This window comes from Setaria italica, chromosome II (assembly GCF_000263155.2).
Source record: "Setaria italica strain Yugu1 chromosome II, Setaria_italica_v2.0, whole genome shotgun sequence".
Classification (NCBI taxonomy): Eukaryota; Viridiplantae; Streptophyta; class Magnoliopsida; order Poales; family Poaceae; genus Setaria; species Setaria italica.
In genome coordinates, this window is record NC_028451.1 from 13,959,690 (window position 1) to 13,976,244 (window position 16,555).

Genomic DNA, 16,555 nt, shown 5'->3' on the forward strand with positions numbered 1-16,555 from the left:
CAAGTGGAGCAGTTAGAACCTCGTGAGGTGCAGCGTACGTGGTGCATGACTCGGATCTTTGTGCGCTTCCTGGCCGTCTTTAACCGCTTGTCTCTTCCAGTGGATTCGCTCATGTTAGTGATGATCCGTCTGCAACAAATTCCTTTGCTACCGATGGATCGAAACCTTGAGCCAAAAGTTTGGCGATCACAATGTTGCAGTGCCGGAGGTGGAGTTACAGGTCAACCACAACGGATCATTTGTTTTTCATAAACGATGAAGTTTCCACGACGGATCATTTGTTTTTCATAAACGATGAAGTTTTGTCATAAAAGAACAATAGTGACGTATCATTAGTTCTTTATTACGAATGGTACTGGAACTCTTGCATATAGCTTTAAAAACAATCCAGTGGTTGGGCCAACAGTGGCGGGGCGGTGGACGTGGGCCCAAAACCAGTAGGGCGCATGATCCATCCACGTCAGATGCCACCGTCCGCGCCGCGGTCGGTGCACGCATAGCATAGTCACTGTTACACCAAATGACAAATCGACCGTAACACAAAAGCGCATGCTGTCCTTTTGCACTCCCGTACAGCAAACATGACAGAATTTGCAAAAGTACACGTTACTGGTCAAACCTCTTCGACACATACGTACTACAGGTATGCTGCTATCGGATCAGTGTTTTTTTTTTAATCGCAGGAATTTCTCGAAAATATTACGAATGGGTGTTCTGCATCTTGAAAAAAAGAGGCAAACTTGAAATCAAGAAAATATATAAGGAAATTCAAAAATCACGCAAGAAACCATTTTATCCATGCATCCTCCATCATCATATATACAGCACAACCAGTAAACCAAACGTTAAGATAGGAATCCACAACAAAGCAGCGAATGGGTGCTTCATCTAATCACGGTGAAAAGGTTATTAACAAATCAAGTAAATTTTTGGCAAATCCATGGCCTCATAGCAAGCCTCCTGATCCTTATAAAACACTCGCATCTTATTTTCAAGTATACACCAGCCTCACCAGTATAAATGTTCTTATTCTGATACCTGGTATAAACACGAAAAAATTCATCCGAGGAAAGCCAGACATCGAAACCCTATATTGACAGCTCAGGAATTTGTTCATGTTCGACAGAGACAAGCAAGTCCCCATGTGAAACCTCTCACAGAATGATGTCAGTGTCCCTATGTTCACTGCTGCACGAATTTGTTCAATGCTGTCACATCCAGTGCTGAGAACTCATTCACAGCAGCAAGCACTGCAAGCCCGAGCTTAATGGCATCATCGTTACTTGGTGCCTGTAATATGGACATATCACATGACAGTCAAATGGTAGATTTGCTACACTCTAATGATTGAGAGAGGACGGGAAGAGAGGCTACCTCAATGTTTAGGGGAAGGACAGGGTCATGGAGGGAGAGCCTCAACAGGAACCACCCACCATATCCTGAAACTCTTACCTGAACAGTAGATTGACGAGATGTATCAAGATCTACACAAGAAAATTTCAAAAGAAAGCAAAGAGTATTGACATACGCCTTCATAATTCTTGGGGGCTTTGTGGAGATTTGGATCTTTGCCAATTGCATTCTCTAAATGTCTCAAAACTGCTTCCCCATAATCACGGAAGGGCCTGTAGAGAGATTAAATCACAATTTTTTTAAAATATTCAAAGACATCTATCGCCGTAGCTCAATCCTGTACCAAATAGAGTAAATCATTTAACAGAGTGGCTGTGATCCGTGTGCTTGTATTTTACTTTACATACATATTTCTACCAATCCTCGTCTTACACTTCTTTTAGACTTATGTAGCTAAATGTTATTGTACAATAGCCACCTACAACATCCAAAGAGGTATCTAAATTGTCAACAAAAAAACTGATGCCACCAGTCCTATTTTCACATCACAGGTCATTTACATAACTAAATGTGGAAATATTTCCATATGCCAGAAATGATGCATTCACAGTCACTGGTTTGCTATAGATAAAATCACAAGTTAATAGATATACATTTGTGACCAATGAGGGGCTCAATTTTAAGGATTGCCTGTTTGCCTATGGAAAATTCAAATGGATAACACTCATCTTTCTTTTTTTCCATTTCCAGAAAAAGTTCGCTATGTGCAGTTAACAAGACCATCTCATGTTATCTGAGCTAACTGATTGCTCATTCTCATCACATTAAGTGCATAATACTAGAAAACTACTAGTACTAACAAATAATTTCTCCGTGAAAATGAGCCATAAGGTATTTGAGAGTTATTAACATACCCTCCTTTCAAATCTGCATGATTCTGATCAATCTTCAACCTTATCTCCACTGTCACAGCAGCTTCCTCAAGTCCCTCAACCAAATCAGTCAAAACTTTACTTCCAATACTTGAACCCAGTGTTCTAGCAGCAGCAAGTTTATTCAAAAGTTTGACCTGAGGGGAAGAAGAGAAATTTTAAATCTCATATCCAAAATATGCCCCATTTTTTCCATAAAACCATGAAACATTGTACGCCAGAAATTTTTAAACTACTAGGAGTTACTCTAACAAGGAGGAACTATTCTCACACATCTACACATTAGAGCCATATTTTTTAATAGGTAAAATGTGGCCAGTGCAAAAGAACTTCATCGGTTTAAAATTCTTGACCCGATAATACAAAAGATCACTTTCCTCATACATGAAATGTCGATGTGATTATCCATTTTTCCTTATTCCGCCTTTACGTGGTTCACAAAATTCAATGAGTGTAGAACAAGGGTCCTTACCATAAGGTATGCTCCATCATCGAGCCAGTGATTCTCTTTCAGTGCTCCATGGCCACTTGTTTCCATAGCCAAATGTGACTCCTCACCAATAGAATTCTGAAAAATTGTCATATTATAAATGTCATTTTACTGCTAGTTAAATTATGGAAAAAATCAAGGGACTAACTGAATTACATAGAAAATGCAAACTAACCAGACGAATAGCCTCATCTATGACATTCTTGTACCCTCGCTTGAAACGGTGATGTTTCCCTCCTTAAGAACAAAATATATAAGCAAATGACTATGTACTGAAACAAAGCACCATACTATAAACATTACATACCAAGTTTATTTTCAATAAATACAGTCAACCCATCTGAAGTCACACTATCTGTCACAACTGTAGTTCCTGGGTGCTAGCAACAGAGCAATGAAGTAGTTAGTGGCAAGCAATAGAGTAGAACAAAATAAAACTGCATCTTAGAACAAAAAAATCTTACTTCCTCAAGAACTATGGCAGCCATCAAAGCAATCAATCGGTTACGGTTCATCTCACGACCACTGGAATCAACAGCAGCAGACCTGCAAAAGGCAAGGTTTGAGCTCTGACCTATTAGACATCAGCAGAACCTCAATGGCTAGCTATTTTGCACCTGTCGACATCGGTATCAAATATGATGCCTAAGTCTGCCTTGTTATCAAGAACTGCTTGTGTAATGGCCTTCATTGCAGTTTTGTCTTCAGGGTTCGGAATGTGGTTGGGAAACAAGCCTGAATATGTGGTGTATAGAAATGTGAGAAAGGCCAAAAGTGATATAGTTACATTAAGAAAAAAAATCAGTGATTACCATCAGGCTCCAGGAATTGACTTCCAGTAGTGACAGCTCCTAATGGTTTGAGTACCTTATCCTGATCCAAAAATTACAAATAAACTCAACATTTTCTGTTAATAGCTAAGTGTTTCAGGAGTATCATTCTAAATATTCACTGGACAGTTTTGTAATGTAAAGAGAAAATCAACCAAAGAAAATAGTGGAACTCAACTTGGGAGATTAATCTAGGGCAGAGTTTTAGAAATGGATCAACATTGACATGCTTTTATAGAACAAATTGAAATTCTTCCCTGAACATTTGAAAGAAAATTTAATGCTAATATTATTTGCTATCTTATATGGTTGAAAATTCAAACTTTAAAAACTAGATTTCTCTAACTGTTATACTAAGGGCCTGCTTGCATCTGTTGTGTTGTGCTGCACTAATTTTTTAAACTACTGTAGAAAACAAATCATAGAAGATGTAATAGATTGTTAGGGAAATCCAATGAGGTCTAGATAAAATGTGTTGCACAACTGTTGAATTGTTGATTTTCTCACACTTGTGTAAGCTGAAACATGTTAATATCCCCACTTGCAAGATAGATTAGAAGAAAAGCAGTTACTCAATATTGGAATTTAAAAGCAGTTCCACCAAACAAGATTAGAAGAAAAGCAGCCAGCCAAACAGAGCCTAATCAACCTATTAAACTGCAGAGAGGCAAGTGTGAAGCATTTAATAGAGTAATCAATCATTTGATTAAAGGTAACAAAAGACAACATAACAAATGAACTAAGGCTTAAAAATGTACATTGCTATAGAACAACTTTGGAAGTATAACACATTACCACAAAAAAGCCGCCGGCACCATTCCCTGCATCAACGACTATGTGCAGCCCCTCCAATGGTTTATCTAAGGCCAAAGAAAGAAAAAAACATGAGCATCAGAAGTTGCTTCATATTAATGTTTGGTATTCAATCATTTCCACAAAAGTTCACTATATCTATATTCAATCATTTCACAAAAGTTCACTATATCCATCATGCTCATGGACAATAGCTTCATTTGAATACAAGTAGAATGCGATGACGCAAAAACATGAACAGATAATTTTGCTGTGTGTAAAGAAGTTTACAATATAAACAACCAAGTAAATTGTGAAATTGGCATTGCATACATGCAAAATGGATGTCTTCCACAAAATGAGATAAAAGTGACTGCAAATGATTTTGTACTGAGAGTAATGCATAACAGGAGCTAAGGGGCTAAAAAGTGCTACTGGAGTAATTCATAACTAGGAATTTTGATTGAGCACACAAAAGCAATGATGTCATAAGTATTCAAATAGATTGCAGAAATTAGACATCACAATGACTGTGTGTTTAATGGGGCTTCCCCCAGGGTTGCTACGGCTCTGACTTTAGCCAGAGAAGATGCCCAGCTGTGGAGCATGGCTGGGGCTAAGGGCCTCCCCCTGCCAGCTGCCAGAGGGGTTGATTAAGCCTCAGCTCTTGGCTTCGTGGTCGTTTTTTATTCTTGTAAAAGGTGATTAGGATCTTCGGGTTCTAGTGTGTGTGGGTGTGTGTTTGGGTCTCTGTATGACTCTTTCTTCTCCTATTAATACAATGATACGCAGCTCTCCTGCGTGTTCGAGAAAAAAAAATTGCAGAAATTATCTGTGAATATCAAAAGTTAATGCAAATGTCAGACAAGAAATCGAACTGTGGACTAGTCTGGTAAGTAAAAATGAGTTTTAAAAAATAGGACATGAAAAACACCTTTGTCTCCAGCAGATTTACGAACTGCTTGCACAAGATCAGAAGCATAAATTGACATGTAGTCCACACTATTCACAACTCCCCTAGAAGCATCCTCCCATTCTTTCAGCTTGCCATGCGCAGATTCCTCATATATTTTAGAAGCACGCTCCAGGATATCTTTGATATCAGCCTTATTTAGCCCACCATCACTTGTAAAAAACTTGAGACCATTCCGATTGTAGGGAAGATGGCTCGCTGTAAAGAAGAACAATCCCAAAAACTTAGGTTCCCTGTATAATTGCCAAACATTTTATGACGTGGAAATAATATAACACTGTGGCTTGAACAGAAAGCCACAAAATGAGCACACGTGCATATGACAAATTTCACAAGTAGATGCATATTTTAATAATGTGCATCCATATAATCACAACATCATATAGATTTCAGAGAAGAATAGAATATTCATGCAACTGCATATGAAAAACAACATTTAAGTTGCATTTATTTCTTTTATTCTCTATTCTTGTTTTTTTACTCTAAAACTTAATTCTCCTGGCATACAATAGCATTTAAGGAATGTTTGGATTACAGCAATGTAAATATAACAAGAAGGCGCTGAACTGAGGATTGGATAGCATAGGAAATCCACATGATATTCAGAGTAGAGTTACACATAGGAATCAAACAATACGCAAGTAATATATGAATATGCTAAAAACTTGGATTTTTGCATCCCCAATAGGTGGACACCAAATCAAACACCCAAGCATAAACCAAAATGAAGCAATCAAAGCAGTCTTGCACTTGCTCACCAAGGTTCAGCAGTGCATAATCATCTCTGAAATGAGTTCAGAATGGTGTCCTAACAGCTGACAGGAGGGGGATAAATTGGACTTTTTCTATGACATAGTGATTTCTGGTTTGATTTGCAACAAGGTAGCAATAAGTCAAATGACATATCTGACAAAGTTCTATATATACCAGAGTTAAATGAACTGACATGCTTAAATCTAAAAATGGATGAAGTTATTTAACACCAAAATAGGAAATCAGAGACATCGAAGTCCCAACATTGCGCATAAGCACAAAAACATGCCACAATTCAAGTACTGGCAGAGAGATATATAAATTTTCTCAGAAACATCCACGAAAATACTGGCAGTTCTGGATGTTATCAGTCCTGTTTAGTTGCATGCCACAATTCAAAAAAAAAAAGCTTGGCTTATCAAACAAGTGTTGGACCTCCAAGTTAGTCATGTTAGAAAATAACAATGACCAATCGTGTTCAAACCAAATAATCGAAACTCCGATGGACGAAGAAAATCATGTTAGTGACATAACTCATGTGACAATTTTGTATACCTTCGCAAAGGCTTTTGCAATTTCTTATATAGAAACTAGTTATAAAATGCCTACATAAAATTTATTTCTAACCATACCTGTTATCATTATGGCTCCATCAACGGGTAAATGATTTCTCTCATCTTCCGTAAGTGTACTGTTGAACATTGCAGGTGTCGAAGCCAATCTACATATATGCATAATCCTTTGTCAGAATTGAAATATGTCCCCTTCTTTTGAGCCGATTATTAGGTAACAAAGTTATGAAGAAAATATCAAAGCAGAGAAGCTACCAAAACCATTTTGCATGGCTACAATTTAGCATTGTAGATTCCAAAGAACTGATGTGTGAAATTTCTCAGGGAAAAGAAATCACATAACGAGGGAACTATTTTGGATGTCTAAATTTGGGTGCCTCTATGCAACAAAGAGGATGTTGCATAAATTTATGTAACAAAACTAAAGAAACAACTCACCCAAACTGTAGGATATCATGTCCAGCAGCAGTGATTCCATGAGTAACTGCATTCTGACAACAATCACCTTTTAGTAGCTATTATAGAACCCAAAAAAAAAATTGAGGGCAAGTGCATCGCTGAAGTATCATAAACTTCAGATCTGAATATTGTTCTGTTTTACCATCAGGATGCTTTTATATTTAATTATTCATATAAAGTTTGGGTAAAAAGAGGTAGAACAGACTAGCAAGATGAACATAAATTATCCTGTAACTACAGAGAAGACAACCCCTATCATGAGTCATAATGTATGAAACCACGAATTCAATCTAAGCATGCACACGCATTCATGTAAGAAGGCAGTTCACTAGTTACACTATTTTTTTCATATTTATAAACCCTGCTGCCAGGAAACAAATACTAGTCTGGTCGCTCTTGTCTCTAGATGAGTAGTCAACAGAAGAATCATGGGAGAAGCTCTAAGCAACAGAAAGTGGGTGAGTGACATTAGGGGACCTTGCTCACTGAATGTATTGAACGAGTACCTTCAGCTATGGGAGCTGTTACAAGACACCTATCTCCAGAGATGTCCATGACCAGCACGCATTGAAGCTTTCAGTTTATAGCCTACAATGGTTTCTTTGTTGGGTCTATTGACTATTAGTTTTGCACCTTGGAAAAGGATTTTCGAAGTCATGGGCTCCATTACGGTGCAAATTTTTTCATAAGGCTTGACGCACTTACTGTTGTTGCGCGGACAGATTGGCAAAGTAGAGGTTGCCATGTCCGGCGTCTTGCCCATTCTGTGAACAAGCTCCTGAAACTATAAACCATCTGTTGACCTCCTATGTGGTTGCAAGGGAAGTATGGTTCACTGTATTCCAGAGAATTGGCCTGCGGGCTCTAACCCCACAGCCTGATGCCTCTACCTTCTCTGGCTGGTGGAACCAGGCAATTAAGAGAGTGGATAAGGAGCACCAAAAATGCCTCAATTAGATCAATTTAGTAGCATGGGAGATTTGGAAACACCACAACGACCGTGTTTTCAACAATGCTACCCCGAGTGTATCCTTGGTGCGGACAATAAAAGAGGGAGCTCTATGGTGCACAGCTGGGGCTCAGGGCCTCCAGAGCCTTTTCTAGGGCCTGTGTCCTTGCCTTTTTGGTCGTTTCCTTGGTTCAAGTCTGGCATGTATACTGTCAGTGCTACAGGGTGTGAGTGGGTTTTTGGGTGTGTAGTGTGTCTTATTGTACTTTTGGTACTGCTCCTTAATGAAATGATGCGCAGCTCTCCTGCGTTGTTCGAGGAAAAAAACACTAGTGACTTTCATTTATCACAGGAGAAGAAATCTGTTACGCGCCAAACGAACAAGTATTGAAAATTATTACACGGTTATGAATGCTTGACATAACACAGTAGGAGAAGTCCAAACTACACTAGATGAAACAGGATTTTCGTATTCAATAAATAAAGGCTTAAACATGTGTAATTTTGGTTCATAAGATTAATTAAATGAACAGAAAACAGGATCCACCTGCAATTTATGTGCAGAGATTCGTGAATCATGTCCAACAGATATTCTCAAACGTCTCAATCCATCTGCTTCCTTCTTGTTTAACAGCCACGCAGCAAAAGCTGCAGCTATAGCTTCAGTGGCAGGTTCCGTGAGGTTGACAGGCTCACCTTCAACCCCAGCAACAGCAACACCACGAATATCACTGGAAAACAAAACAGCCTCAATAAAAGCAGTTCATATATACAACCTTACAAATGTACTTAACACAAACTAAGAACATCTCTAAAGTATTTCATTAATTGACTCTTTAGAATTTTTAACAACACAGCTGAAACTAAAAGTTATTTTTATTTTTTTCAATGGCATTAACTTTGGTCTACCATATTTCACATTATAAAGGAACAATATCAGTTTACAGTAATTGCATTACTCCAAAAAAAATCATCAAAGGCCCATCAATTAGATCATGTCAAATGTTCTCACCTTTGGTATGTTTGGTCCATGGAATGGAAAAGTTATTGCATTTGATGTTAGGCTTTACAAAATTGCATAGTATAGATATACAGAAACATAGAAGCAGTAAGGATTTCAGCTGAGAGCACAGATAGCCCCTACCGAAGCATTAATAATTTCATTAATGTCAAAAGAGGAGTGAATCATAGCATAGGATAACAGGCATCACATGTATTGCACATGCTAACACATGTCTCCATCGTATATGGTTTCTACTAATCTAATAATGATCCCTGCAGGCAAAACTCCAAGAGATCTAACATCATATTGCTGAATACCTATGAAACTACATCCAGCAGAAGAACAATAATTTACTACTCAAACGTATTATTCTTACCTTCTATATATGTTATAACCCTTTTCTTTGAAAAAAATTGCACACAAAACTAACAGCAACTATATGAATTAATAGCCCCTCCCCCTTGCTATGCACAATGCCTGTCATAAAGTTCACTCTGACCATCCCATACCCATACTACTATGCACAAGATGCAAAAAGAACATGGGACCTCTGTCCAAACACTTGTTCAACCCCTTTTTAGATGAAGTATAACTTCCGGCCTCTGCACCAACTAAGGATGCATATAATCATTAAACTCACTAATATCTAAATAGGTGCACACCAGGGCTTGAACCATGGTGGGTGGAGCCATGCGCCCACGACCCCACCATCATACCAATGGTGCTTTTGCAGCATTCAATCCTAATTTCTACTAATATATGTTTGTAAACTAAAATGGGACTAGCACTATAAGCAAATTAGATTCGCATAAAATATATACCTGCCATTTTGAAGCTTGAGAAAATCAACTTTCTCAGAGGAAGAGACAACACTGCCACCTTGAGCAGCTGCAATGTAGTTATTGTAAGTGACTTTTCACACTTGGACATGCATGCACATTACACATTACTAATACCAAAAATAAGAACCCAAACTGTGATCTGAGAATGATAATTAGACATTATTTGAAACAAAATATTAATATTAAAAATGAACAAGTGAAAAAATTCTAGCGTAATACTAGTGAGCAATCTGACCGATGAGAGCCTAGAACACACCATTGCAGCTAATTGCTTGTTTGTTGAAGCTAGTCCATGGTGTCGATGTGGTATTTAACCATTTGGCTGAAGAATCAGCCACTGTCAATCTACATTCCTGGAAGGAATGCATGCCGCGGGTTTTGAGGGAACAAAAGTCACTGGGATATCTTGTACCATGCCTAGTCCGTGGGTGATGTTGTGCCAAGAATGCATTTTGTATGGTCTTCGCTGATAATGCTGCACAAATTGCCAAATCTATCAGATCTCCCTCTAATGTTAATTAAGACTTTGTACAAGATAATTTGTTTGCTTTCATTTGTATCCAAATAAAATGGGTGGATGGCATAAATTTTCTTCAGCAAAATGCAAATCAGTAAAATTCGTTCCATTTCTCTCTCAAATATCTTCTTTACAAACTTGGGCACAAGGACTTGGGTAGTTAGGTGCAAATCAGCTAACTTGCTTTTGGTTCATGGGACATGGTTTAACCTGGATGGAATGGTTCACTTGAATATGCATCATGAATTCATGATTATGAGCATCTTCTTTCGACAGAGTTGGATATGTTCACAATCTCTAGGACCAAAGCCATGTGAAGTTTGAAGTGTTGATTTCAAATTCGCTAATTGATCAATACAGAAAAGGGGTCTCATGCGGGACCAAGACAATTTTGTATCACACATGGCGCTAGTATAGATATTGCTTGCTTTCTTCTCTACAACCACCTCTTAGCGAGCGGAGGTTACTACTATCCACACGATGAACTGCAGCTTATGTTGATCCGTTGCCCCACAATGCTGACAGTTAATGACACTACCCTAAAAATAATGCTGCTACTAACCACATCACACAATTAGAAAGATGCATTGCAAATGCAGGGTTACACGTCTTCTATTAAGGTACCATTCTGAAATGCTCTAAACGAAATTATAACACAGAGAGCGAGGATGTTGCAATTTTTCTATCTTGTTAATTCCAACCATACAACCTATGGCGTTAGGTCAAACGGACCAGCATAACTAATTGGTAGATGCAAGCATCACCTACTCGGTCCACAAAAACATTCAGTCAACAAGAAACAGAATAACAAATTCAAATTTGCTGAATATCAGAACCATTCAGAACCAGAAGGTATCTTAATGAACTGCAAACGTAATCTTTTGTTTCAGGGGCAAAACTAGGTTTGACATAACCCTGTCGCACACTGCAGTATGTATCAACCAATTTATACAACTTCCAATGTAATACATGGTAAAAATGAGTCTAAGTACATGCAAAGTTTTGCATCATGCACCAGGGTACATTAACGTAGCTTCGCCCCTGTTTTGTTCGACGTGTTGCCGTAAACATTGAATTGAAAGGTGTGCTTAGCCAGGAATGTTTTCTTCACATAATGAATAATGTTTATGTTCCTTGTTCTCAATGACAGACAAAAAAGGTGTCCAACCTTATTCTTCTCTTTCCCTTTGGCCGGTACAAAGGCCACACAGCCTGTGTGACACAGGGGTGGGCATCATCCAATCTTTCAGTGTAACCAAACCAACCATAAGAAAACACAACCATTGACGAGTTTCCAGACAGTATATTTGGTTTATCTTTCAAACAATCCCATAATTTCCCACACAACGTCCCTAGCTGTGACACCTGAAGCCCACTAGCTCGTACCCTTCCCGAAGCTTCGGGGCCTTACGGACAACTAGCCCAACCATGGGGTTTGGGTTCGCCTACCAATCGACTCGATCGAAAGAGCTGTACAGCGCCGCAGCACGGATTCGGAGAAGGGCGGGCGGAGGAGGCGGCGATGGACTGACCTGCCATGGCTGCGCGAGCGTGGGGAGGCGGCTTCGGCTTGAGGCTCGGTGGGGGCGGCGAGCACGAGGAGAGCGGAGCAGCGGTGGAGGGGGATCCCTTTTTTGATAAAAAGGCAAAAACCTCGTTGGTGCCGATGGAACCAAAAATCTGGTGGAGATGTGCGGCACCGCCGCATGCGGAAGATGCAGGAAAATATTCGGTTAAATCACGTGCCTGCTCACAGGCTCGATCCAATCCCATTCACAAGGAATCATCATGATGGCCCGGAGAGGAGAAATCTCAGCCCAACCCAGCCCGCCCGATCGTCTCTCTCTCTCTATTTGTTGACTGGCTTGCGCTCGTGATGAAATTTTCTTACATGTGTCTGTGTGTAGTGGCGGTCCGGCGGATGTAGGCCCTGTTTGTATACGCTTTTCCTAGCCACGCTTAGATTATAATCTAAGCAAAGATTTTCTCGCTTCTCGCTTTTCGCTTCTCGTAGTTCAAATCGTTGAAGCGGCTTACCACATAAGCGAGAATCGGTGGAAATAAGCAAAGCGTTTGGCGGGATTCTCGCTTATTTCCACCGATAAGCCGCTTATAAGCGGATACAAACGGGGCCGTAGTCCCTTCCAGCGGAGACGCGTCAGCTAGCTCGTACCTCTCCATGTTGGATTCGTTCCGCCGTGGAAGAGAAAGAAAGAGAAAGGGAGAAAAACTCGACGCTAGCGTGGGATTAGGAGATAGGCTCGTTCGCACACCTCGAGGCGCACATGGGCCCAACACCCTCGTGCACGCCGGGCGACCAACGCGGCAGCCATCGTATATACATGTACATCACCACAACAAGATTTGGACAATCCTAAATACAAGCACTGTACACTTGAGACGTATTTGATATGGAGACTATATCGCAGGATGGCGCAGTCTACGTGACAAGACATGAACTAGTCGAGGATTAGGAAAAGTACTCGTAGTAATCAGAGTAGGACTCGCCTAGTCGAATCCGACTAAATAACCGATAACCCTACTGTCGAATTTAGTAGCCCGGCAGTCCATAGGGGTTACCCGAGTGGTTGATTTGTAGGTGGAGGGGATTGCGAAACTAAGAACTCGAAGGTGATCGCGAGAACACGAGGGACACGAAGCAGGTTCGGACCTCCGGAGAGTAATACCCTACATCCTGTATACTGGTGGTTTGTATTGCTCGAGAGTTGATGTTGTGTTCTAGGGTTACAAGTCAGTTTGAATTTAATTTATTCGGTAGTTACATGGAACGTAATTTGAGTCGGATTACAATACGTATCCCGCAACATCCGGACTGATTTGAATTGCCCGGCCTTCTTAGCGTGTACTCAAGTATTTTTATGTCCTTAGCCCGCATGCCCTAGTCGGGCGGGCCCACTTGTCAGGTCAGGCCTGTATCCTGATCGGTGGGGACCCATGGGGTACCCATATCCCTCAAATTCCGAGCGATGTGTAGGCGAATAGGAACTTGAGGTCATCACAACGAAGCTTGGAATGTGGTCGGCTGAAGTTGCGATGGCGTCATGGTGACGGGAGGCTACACAATGCTTAAAAAAGAAGAAAATCCGAGCGAACATAGAGCCATACGCGCAGAGCGAAGTCGAGTGCCGAGTTGATGGATGTCGGGCATCCAGCAGGTCGAAGGGAAGGATATGGAGGATGTCGCAAGATGCACTCCATAGGAGTAGCCCCCGAGCATTGAAACGATTAGTATAATTAGTCCAATGGTCCAAAAAGAAGAAAAAGTTGATCCCAATAGCAAGTTCCAGTGCCTGTACATAAGGATTGGCGAAGTCATGGAGGCCCGCCGACCAGAAGTAGGCGCCCAACCTCTAAGGACAAGGACTGGCGGAGCCGTAGAGGCATGCCAACAAGAAGTAGACGCCCAACCCACGAGGATGAGGACTGGCGGAGCTGCGTCGTGGAAAGCATAACGGAAAACCTGCGGACTCCGTTCGGCTCGTGCGCCGTGATAACGGAAAACCCGCAGATTTCGTCACTAGGGTTACGCCGTCACGCCCTTAAAAAGCCCAAGGGGCAAAGATCCGTTTTCATTTCCATCTGTTATACCGCGTCGCCGCCGCCACAGTCCACAGAGCACACGCCACCGCGCCCACGAACCCTAGGCCACGCCATCGCGATTCCCAATCTGCTCACGCGCACTTTGCCGCCGCCGCTCGAGCCACCGCGCCGCTGTATACGAGCATTAGATCCAAATCACAAGGTATAGAAACTGAAGAAATGACACAAGCGCAGATTCCAAATCCATCCTCGATCTGGATGAAGTCAATGACGACGGAGGAGAGCATGCAGATGCTTATCGATAGGGGCCTCCTAGGGCCCAAGGCGCTGCTGGACTGGAAGCCAACCGCCGGACAAGATTTCCCCACACAGGACAACATAGAGATAGTGGTCTTCGCATCATTCTTCGAGCACAGATTCGGGATCCCCTGCGCGGACTTCTTCCGGGGTCTTCTGCATTACTACAAGATTGAACTGGTACACCTGAATCCCAACTATTTTGGATATTTCAGTGTTAACCCATCTGTGTGAGGCATATTTGGGCATCCCCCGCACTTCGATCTCTGAAAGTATCTATACCAGTTGAAAATCGTGTCGACCAAGGGGAAACAGCCATGAGTGATTGGGGTTGTGGTTTTTCTCTACAGCCAAAGAAAGTCCAGGAGTGCTTTGACCTCCAGTTGAAGGAATCCAACGAGAGCTGGCATAAGGAGTGGTTCATAGTTGCCAATCAGCAACCTGAGCTCCTACCGCGTACTGGATACAGGCCAGTGACCATGCCCGAGTGGTCAAACCAGCCAACCTCGGAGGAGCAGGTGCAGGTGAAGCAGTTGCTGGAGAAAATCGGCAACTTGAAGGCGCGCGGTCTGACAGCAAGAGCGGTCAGCATTAAATTTGTCGGAGACTGATGCAGGCAATCAAGAACCGAGTCCATCCAGCGTACGAGTACACAGGGTCGCTGGACCTGACCTGGGAGGTTCAGCGAAAGGTGCCCAAGGAGGAAATTGTCAATCGGGTGTCCGAGTTTTTTGGGGGCCTTATTAAGAACAAAAGCTGCCCTAAAAGCTTATTCCCTGAAGAGGCTGGTCAACTCGATATGACCTTAATTGTAGTGATTGTTTCCATTCTGCTGTTGTGTTGTCTCTGACTAATCTTGTTGTCTGACTAGAGTGATGAATTTGAATTCTTTTGCCCGACGCTGCTTCCTGGAGGGGCCGAGCAGCAGCGGCCCAAGGTCTGCCCGACCGACAAGTCCAACGAACTACCCGCCAGCCTTGAGTAGGAGTCTGACTCCTCCATCGGGTTGGATGAGAGTGTGCTAGAAGAGGTCGGCCAGGCCGCCAGATGCTGCACCGGTTGGACATCGGACACGGCATGCCATGCAGAAGTAGCCTGTCTCCAAGTCGCAGAAGCCAAGCGGCAAGAGGAAGAAGATGCCTGTCAAGAAGGAAAAAGCTGCCCCGAACATGGCCTCCGTGGCCAAGTCGGTGAGCGAGATGGATGAGGAGTCCAACACGCTGAGCCCGCCCGCGAAGAAGAAGTTCGAGCTTCGTGAGACGACCGCGACCGACGCGAAGCATGTCAAGGAGGCACTGAAGGTGAAGATCCGCGGGGGTTCTAGCAGCGATGCGTTGGTGCCACCACTACCATTGCACCCCAATATCCGAGTGAAAAAGAATAGCACCATGTAAGTATGATCTAGTTATGCTATCTGTCTTGTTATTATTGTTGACACTATCTTGCTTGAATTACTGCTTGCATCGACAATGCAGGACTGTCATGCTAGATGATGAGTTTGGTGTGCAGCTGACTGGTTGCTCAACCCAGAACGAGGGGGCGAGCGGCCACACCATTGATCAGTCGCCGCCTCCGGAGGTCGGGGCGGATCAAGATGGACGCGCCGATGAAGCTGTACCAAATCTAGTGCCGCAGCAAGGCGTAGTCAGCTCCGAGGCCGAGCAGGTTCCTGGCGAGGGGGCCAGAGCTGAGCCTAACCTGGAAGAGGTGCCCAAGGATGATGCACTGTCGGAGAGGTTTGCTGGGGACGGAGAAGATGATGCTGACACCTTAGGCTTCACCGGGTCTGACCTTGCTAGGGACACAGCGCAGGACAAGAAGAATCTTGCCAGGCTGCGGCAGTCGTCGTCTGAAATTTCCAAGCTATTATTTGTAAGTGTGCCGACCAACCCGGTGAAGCGTCCCCACATAAGTAGAGACTAAATGTGATACAAATACCAGTCCCAGGAGGCTGATAACACATTTATTCGACAGATAATTCAGTTACCGTACAACTCCCGAGGGAGTGGGCGTGAGAGCCACGCAGCGATAGACAGTACATAGATGACGCCGGCTAACCATACGACTGCCAAAAGACAACACTCGGGACTACACGACAGCAGCAGCATCTTGGGCAGGTCAACACCACAGGAAGCATCGGGTGCGGACACAACCTCTACTCGAGGGCGTCTGCGACGAGCTTAGGGTCTTCCTCTGTATCGACGAAGCACTGCTGAGTACTAACGTACTCAA

At 42.5% G+C, this 16,555-nt stretch overlaps 1 protein-coding gene across 2 annotated transcripts; it reads right to left on the reverse strand.

The window, feature by feature from the left end:
- Positions 1 to 853: 853 nt before the first annotated feature.
- Positions 854 to 12,214, reverse strand: LOC101756687 (phosphomannomutase/phosphoglucomutase). Of its 2 annotated transcripts, XM_004956060.4 has the most exons (18): positions 11,998 to 12,214; positions 10,205 to 10,423; positions 9,928 to 9,994; positions 8,651 to 8,834; positions 7,134 to 7,186; positions 6,756 to 6,844; positions 5,332 to 5,568; positions 4,401 to 4,465; positions 3,588 to 3,648; positions 3,393 to 3,510; positions 3,240 to 3,321; positions 3,083 to 3,155; positions 2,951 to 3,012; positions 2,758 to 2,853; positions 2,268 to 2,422; positions 1,529 to 1,625; positions 1,375 to 1,452; positions 854 to 1,290 (listed from the first exon to the last, which is right to left on the reverse strand). In XM_004956060.4, exons 1-18 carry the CDS (start codon positions 12,002 to 12,004, stop codon positions 1,183 to 1,185), a joined length of 1,851 nt encoding a protein of 616 aa, XP_004956117.2. In that variant the 5' UTR covers positions 12,005 to 12,214; the 3' UTR covers positions 854 to 1,182. The 2 variants fall into 2 exon arrangements, with proteins under 2 accessions (XP_004956117.2, XP_004956118.2); XM_004956061.4 differs by lacking the exon at positions 10,205 to 10,423 and having other exon boundaries at positions 11,998 to 12,211.
- Between the last annotated feature and the right edge of the window lie 4,341 nt (positions 12,215 to 16,555).

Bases quoted from the DNA above. Each gene is read 5' to 3' on its own strand.
- LOC101756687 (XM_004956060.4), bottom strand. The intron at 7,187-8,650 runs GTGGATCCTGTT...GATTGTTGTCAG, and splicing joins TCTCTGCACATAAATTGCAG to AATGCAGTTACTCATGGAAT. The intron at 3,156-3,239 runs GTAAGATTTTTT...CTCTGTTGCTAG, and splicing joins CTGCCATAGTTCTTGAGGAA to CACCCAGGAACTACAGTTGT.